At 36.6% G+C, this 7,724-nt stretch overlaps 1 protein-coding gene across 1 annotated transcript; it reads right to left on the reverse strand.

Annotated features, from left to right (window-relative positions):
• Positions 1-210: 210 nt before the first annotated feature.
• LOC6736191 (pescadillo homolog) lies at positions 211-1,546 on the reverse strand. Its single transcript, XM_016170548.2, has 2 exons — positions 689-1,546; positions 211-536 (listed from the first exon to the last, which is right to left on the reverse strand). Exon 1 carries the CDS (start codon positions 1,400-1,402, stop codon positions 830-832), a length of 573 nt encoding a protein of 190 aa, XP_016029616.1. The 5' UTR covers positions 1,403-1,546; the 3' UTR covers positions 211-536; positions 689-829.
• Positions 1,547-7,724: the final 6,178 nt, after the last annotated feature.

Raw genomic sequence — 7,724 nt, forward strand, 5'->3', positions numbered from 1 at the left:
GACGTCGCAACGCAGTCGAAGCCGCTGCTTCTGCACATTGGGTTGGCGAATTTGGCGCCGACAACATTCCCCTTCTAAAATCGCGTTTTTGAATTTTCCTCCTTATAAATTTCTAAGTTGCAAAGCCATATAAATTATCTTTCAATATAAATAATTTATATTTTGCTTTAATCTAAATATTTCTAAATGTAAATAAAATTTAAATATTGACCAGTTGTGTAGAAAACGTCAAGCTATCACGTGTTCCCCATTAAGCGCCACAATGGGCGTGGCACTTGGCGGAGAGTGAGAATTGAGGCATAATAAAAGAAGGAGGAACGAAGAAATCATCGAGAGAAGTTTTGGTTCAATTCAGTTCGTTTCGATTCATTCTGCTCTACTGGCGTCTTTCTGTGCCTCTTTGGTTATTTGTTTATGGCTGTTTTGCTTTGATCCCCTCATTCTGTCTGGGGGCACAATCGTCTTGTTTTTGCGCTTATTGCTATTGCACTACACTCCCCCGCTCGACTCACAACTATAAAACCAAGCTAAAAGAACTGCTAGGAAGATATGTATGTACTTTAGAAATCGATGGAAAAAACACAAAAAAAAATTAAGAAGTAAAAGTATGTATATATATTTACTTTGATTAAATTTAGCATGAACTTGCATTTTTTATTGAAATTTTCTTGAATTTTTTTGTACTCACATTCCCTCCAGCCTTTCCCCTTTTTCAGTGCAGTGTCGTAGATATGTGGTGCCCAGAGTGATGTGGCGGAAATGCCACAATTATTTAATTATTTTCATAACTTTTCGCTGTCAATATGCCGAAAAACCGAAAAACTTTGGACTAGGTACAACATAGCCCATTATCCGATTCAGAATCCGACTCATATTCGTCAGCCGAATTTGTGGGACAAAATCCTGAGAAGGTTGATTGTAGTTCTGTATAGAAGTAGCCATGCTCGTCTTCTGTGACTTCCATTTCTATATCTCTGTAGCGCCTAGGTGAACCGAAGTTTTGGAGGTGCATGGCTCTATTCACGAGGACCTTTAAGTGGATCTCCTCATGCTCCTGGCAGACCCTAAGTTGTTTATATTCCTGCTTGTCTCTATAAGTCTTGCACTTCTTGAACAGCAGTCGATTGGATTTTGCCTTGAGCTCTTTTATAATCCTGTTCTGGGCATCAATAGCGTTGACCACCGCCTGATACTCCTTGTACATTGCCTGTTGCTCTTCATCGTCCTCATCGCTCTCATTGAGGAGCTCAAAGGGATCCTTCTCCTCCACCTCGAACTCGTCCTCCTCTTCAACGTACTGTTCGTCGTCTTCGCCCTCTTCCTCAAGATCTTCAGCGGCTTCTTGTCCTTCATTTTGCTCATTATCCACGTATCCAGAGGCTTCTTGCTCCACATCAGACATTTCATCGGGAGTTAGGGATAACTTGTATTATAAGCGGTGCAGAGGAATTAGTTTACATATTTATGAAATTTTGATGTACAAATCGATTATAAATTGTAGATTTATCATTTGGTCGACCAAAACGTAACTTAGAGTCAGTAAAATCACAGTTTACTGCACACAGCATATTTTTATTATTCCAGTTCGCCATTTTTTGTAGCACTTATTGCACGCATTTCCGTTTCCCTCCTTATTAGATCTTTTTATATACATTTTATTGTTCTTCTGCCAACGTTATAGATGTTGCGCTGTCAAGTCAACGCCCCTCATTCCTTCTACAACCTGATCTCCCTTATTTCTATTCTATTTATATGATTTATTGTGGCTAGATCCGGTGGATTACGCTTGAAAGCGCACCACTCAACGGCCTGCGTTAGCATTAATCATAGAAACTACAGAAAACAGTTTAATTAGGCAAAAAGTCAGCAGGGTCGTTCCATCGTACTACAGGGAGTTAAGAGGTTTATAACCGATAACAACCTGTAAGCCAGGAAAGAAAGGGTGCGTATATGATGACTGGTCCAGCGACACACAAGTTGCTGTTTTAATGGCGTCATATTCGGCTTCATCCAAAGCGATAACATCAAACTGTTGCATTGAATGTAACTGTAAAATCACCACTTTGTGCAATGAAAGACATAAATGTAGCGCATGATGTTAAGCAATGCAATGGAATATATGACGATATAGGGATATAAACATTTAAATCGATTTCACTTGAATTGACCTAAATAAATTAAATTCCCTACAATAAGCAGTATGTTTGGTTCAAGCTTAAGCTTTTATCCCCAGCTAATTAAGCGCGGTTTGAATTCGGCTTGTGTTCTTTTGATAACGTCCCTGTTTAATTTTTGGTAATAACCGTATTGCTTGCGAGTCCCTGAAAGTGACAGTTGGATTAGAAGCGAACACCTGCAGCACATAGTCATTGCACTTGTTACCCTTGTTGTCCTGGACGACATCGATAAGACAGAGCCTCTGGGCTATATCGGCCATATCAAAGTGGAATGATTTTCGATTAGCTCCAATTCAGATTACGCATACGGCAACTCAAAAAGACTGCGCCGCCCATTTTAAATCAAATAAAGGGCAATTTCATTTACAAAGTTGAAAGCAAGCATAGGCCGCCCTCTTCTTGGCTCACACATACTCTGATTTTTATTGGGTCATTTTATTCATTTTTGTAGGATTCCATTCAGACCGTGCAAGTTGCATCAAGTTTTTCTTCCGCTCAGACTTTTGTTTTCTTTTGTCTTGCGTCTTTTTTGTGCTATAGTTACAATGGGGACTGTTTTTTTGTTTATGCCTCTACTGAATGAAATGGTTTCATTAAAAAAGTTTTAAACTTTTTCATTTAATTTAACTGCAGCAAACAACAAACATCCTTCATGATGCCTTTTTCCTTCTGCGCTTTTCTTTTCCCACTCTGTCGCCATTTTTCACTGCAACTATTTTGTAGAGAGCATCTGCTTTAGATCCAGAGATTATCTACCCGCAGCCTTAGCATGCTTTAATTTTTTTTTTTTTAATGAGTTTTAATTAAGTTTTTCTATTTCAATTCATTGTGCATTTTCCTTCCGCAAAGTATGCTGCGGAATTTTGTTTCAGTGAGATGGACACGCCTAGTTTTTATCACCTGAGTAACAGGTATCTGGTAGTCGAGACACTCGACTCCCTCTCCTGTTAAAATTTTATTTTAAAAATTACTTCTTAAACGTATTGTCAACTCAATATATAACTTCGTGGCTTAATTTAATTTTTTGTTATTATTTTAATCATCCCACATTCACAGAGCATAATTCGAAAGGGACGTAATAAAAGAGTCGTGTGAGGGTGTGAGAATAGGGTTTGTTGAGACCACCCTCCCTAGTAAACCCGTCTTCATGTGGTATGACAACATGTCGTATTTGTAATATTTAAACACAACAGCTCAGCGAAGGTTGACAATCTTTGACATTATACGGGCGTAACGATGCATTCTGACACGCTCAAGGGATAACAGCGAAGGAAGGAGGTGAGAATGTGAGCGGGACAGACCCAGAAGAAAAATCAATTTTTGCACAAAGAAAGGCAATATTAACAACAATAATAAGCTGCTTTGGAGCTAGCGATGTAAACAAAGTGAAGAAATGCGTTGTAATTCCACATGATGTGACTGGGGGTAAAAATTGCGTTAGCATCTCGGGTCTGTAGCTGACAAAAAAAAAAAAAAACTTCTTCGTTTAAACTAGATATATAATTCCGCTGGCCACAGACATATATAAAAAAACTCATCAATTACCATATGTTCAATATTAAAAAAACGTTTCCTTTCTGAGAAAACAATTAAAAAAAATGTTCTGGTATAGTATTTTGGCGAGTGTAAAAGAGTAGGTGTGTGTCCATGAAAAGTGTCATGTTGACTGCGTTGAAATGTCACTCTTGCGACATAGTAATGTGATTTTCCAACGCCACACACGCTGCAAGAACAACAGAAGTTTAGACAAAATTACTTTCTTACATTTTTTCCTAATACTCAAAATCATGGCAATATTGAAAGAAAACCTGTATGAGAAAACATTGCATCCATTCCAGCATCTTTTTTTATGAATGTAACTGCTTTCAACGTAATAATTCATTTTTTCCGAAACATCGCAACATATTGTTAGAAATATGTCAACGAAGAAAAGAAACAATATATTTTTCAAAAGTGTGGGCGTGACAGTTTTTGTGTGTTTGTGGTCGTTATAGTGGGCTTGGCCAATTTTAAATTAAATAACGATTAACATGAGCAAGACAAATTATAAAATGAAAAAACATCAAAACATTTTTCAAAGTTTGTGCAACGTTTAACCGCAATCGTGCACGACTCAGACGACTCTAAAATCTGCATAACTAGTCTCAACAGACTAGCTTTTATAGTTCCCGAGATCACAGCGTTCATACAGACGGACATACCCAGATCGACTCGACTAGTGATCCTGATCAAATATATGTGCGTACATGGAAACGCTTCCCTTTACATCTTACATACATTTTACCGCATCTTGCATACCCTTTTACTTTAAAAACAAAACAAACTTTTTGAATAATACAAATTATTTCTTGGCAAGCCTGAAAGAAAAAAACGACAGGGAAAGGATATGCTTTTAGTAAGAGATTCATAAAAAAAAAGCATAGTATACTTAGACGTAACAGCAGACTGGTGCCGATAGGAAAGGAACGTAATGAAAACAGGAGGAAGCAGAGCAACCGAAAAAAAAAGAATTTTTTTTTGTAGTAAAATCATACACATACATATATAATTATATAGTAAATATAGTATATTTTTACTATTTACTTTTCATTTTTTTTCTAGAGCGAAACACAGAAATTGAGAGAGAGTGACATAGAAAGCAGCAAGGGAAAAATCGATAGATTTTTAAATGAATTTCGGTCACAGCAACCCCACAGTCCGCAACCCTTCAACGACACAAGCCCCTTTCCCTGTGCATTTGCCATCGAGGAACGTAGTGTATATGAGTGTCTGTGTGTAAGCAGGGGGCTTGCAGCTGGAGATACAGCCGCAATACAAGTGTCAGCTGGCTTATGCTCAAGTAGTAACTTACTTAGTTAATTTAATTTTAATCAAATAGAACAAAATTCGTTATTCAGCAATATCTAGGAAGTAGTGGCTTCTTTCATCCCCCTTTGATGAAATGGGGCATCAATTGAGCACTAAATATAACAGGATATAATATTCGAAATAATCATAGACCAACATTAATAACAAGTGGAAAATAATTAATATAAAAGCTTAATGCAGATTCGAATAAAATTTAACTCTCAGTATTAGTTTTAAGATAAACATAGTAGAGGTTACATTTGGATAGTTCCCATTTGTATAACATTTCTTAAAGTTCATATTACCACACGTGGACATCTACCCCCACGGATTGCCCATGCTAGACACGAGTCAGCAACATGTGCATTTTACGAGCCAAAAAATTGATAATGGGGAATTGGAGAAAGGGAGGACACATTGCTTATATCTTGGGAAAAATCTAAAGTATATAACTGAATGATGATTTTACCCGAGCAATTCTAAGTCTTCCTTGCAACTTCTTTTAGGTTTTTATTACAGCCCTGCTACGTGACGTGACGGAACGGAGAACATGGGCTAAATCATAAACAGTAGCTGGGACTGAATTCAATCACGCGTGGCCTATAATATTTTGAATTCGAATACAAGGTAAGTGCAGTGTCAGGCTAAGGTTAGTAACTTCCCCACAAGAAGTCATTGTTCGTTTAGATGTTTGTCTTTTGTCACGACTCCAGTGGTTTTGACCACATTATTCTGACATCGAAAAAAATACTTATTTTCAATAATTCCGGAATTTTAGAGCAATAACAACTCTAGGAGATTCTGGAAAGACTAATTACTATTTGAACATTAATCAGATCCGTAGCTTATACATTTTTAATTTAGATAACTAAGCATCGGGGCCACCTACACTTGTCACCGCTTTCCCATCTTTCCCTCCTGATTCCATTATATTTCATTCACATTCTTATTATACAGGATCCTTTGCTGCATTTGGTAACGGGGTTAACGATACATTTCAAATGGAGTCAGGGCCTTGTTAGCGACCTTGCCTCACCGACACCCGCCTTAGCCATTTCATGATTTCATTCGCCACAAAGCGCTCAGAGCACCAGCAAATAATATAAAGACCAAGGGCATCCGAAAACCAAGAGATTGGATAACTGTTTTACAATACATGTAACGGGAATAATTATTGAAGTCATGCAAAATACTTGTCCAGGAACAATTATTCAATGTCGAAATTTAATGTACTTTCTTAAACTGAAAATTAATGAAAAGATTTTGTTGAGTTTTTGCAGTCTATCGACTCGCAGCGCACACGCTTACGATATTAACAACGTTGTTCCTTTATAATTGCGAACGTGTCTATAGCACCTCTCAGTTCCTCTCTCGAGAGCATTCGAATAGGGTAAGCCTCACTAACCTCCCGGCCAGACCAACCAGACAGCCCTGTCGCCCTACTTTTCGATAGCAAATTCTGGCCTTGATTTTCAGCATTGACCCGCTTTTGTGTTTGTTGCATTTCTTTGTAGCCTTGCCGAGCGTACATTGATTTTATTTAGTAGTTTTAAACGCAGTGAAGGAGACATTTGCTAATATATAACAATATGATCAGCATCAACTGCCAAGTCGATATAGCCATTTATGTTTCTTCGCAAACTAGTCCATCAGTTTTAAAGCTATTGGTTAATCTGGGTTAACTTTTCCAGCAGCCATTTTTTTATTGCAGATAAGTATATAATTAGTCCGAAAGGGTCGCAACAGAACAGGATATTGCTGGTATATGAATAATCGGAACAAATTAAAAAAAAATATATAAATGTACATATATGATATGACATGATTTGATAATAATATATGGCTTAGTCGGAAAATACCAGTTTTTCGACAATATATAATTTCAATTTTAATTTGTTAAACAGACTAAGACTTTATAATAAAGCTACCGTACGAACATTCGGAAATGGGATCAGTAATAAACAGAAAAAAATTAATTCTAATTAGGCATGCGCCAGATTTTATATCATTATTTATTTGATCTAAATCAAACTTTTTTGTTATATAGTTGCCATAGATACGGTCAATTATAAAGTTGTTATTTGTCGTACAAAATAGGATTTGCTCTATTTTTTTCAAAGGCGAATCGATAAAAAATATATATTTGCAAGGGTATGAAAACTAGTTTTTCTACCACAATATATTTACACATAATGATTTCATAGAAGCTCAGGTCAAACAAAGAACATGATAAAACTGAAATAAATCACAATGGATTTAATTTTCGGTCCACGAACAAAGATAACCGCCGGAATTATGTTGTATTTAGTGAGTGCTGATTTTCTAATTCTATGAAGCAACCTAATTAATTTCACCATCCTCCAGCATCTTTTCGGTGGTATTCTTCTCTAGATATATTCGGTTGTAGTAGATTGTGGCGGGTTGCAAATTAAGTAAATGTCAAAGTTTCAGCCGCTTAAAATAACTCTCGGAATTCAGTCATCAATGATATAGGAGCTTCTTATTAATAAAAATGTTGTCCTATCTAGGTAACGAAGATTTAATTTCGATTTCCTTCAAAACCCTATTGATTTATGCAGTCAAGCCCATGGCCCATTCATTAGCTATAAAACAAAAAGATCTAAAACCACTCGAGAACCATATTTTTCTGTAGCTTAGGTCAAAAAAAATTCAAAGACTACTATAATAACATATTTTTTC

This window comes from Drosophila simulans, chromosome 3L (assembly GCF_016746395.2).
Source record: "Drosophila simulans strain w501 chromosome 3L, Prin_Dsim_3.1, whole genome shotgun sequence".
Taxonomy (NCBI): Eukaryota; Metazoa; Arthropoda; class Insecta; order Diptera; family Drosophilidae; genus Drosophila; species Drosophila simulans.

Coding starts and splice junctions, on each gene's coding strand:
- LOC6736191 (XM_016170548.2), bottom strand. CDS start 1,402: ATGTCTGATGTGGAGCAAGAAGCCTCTGGATACGTGGATAATGAGCAA.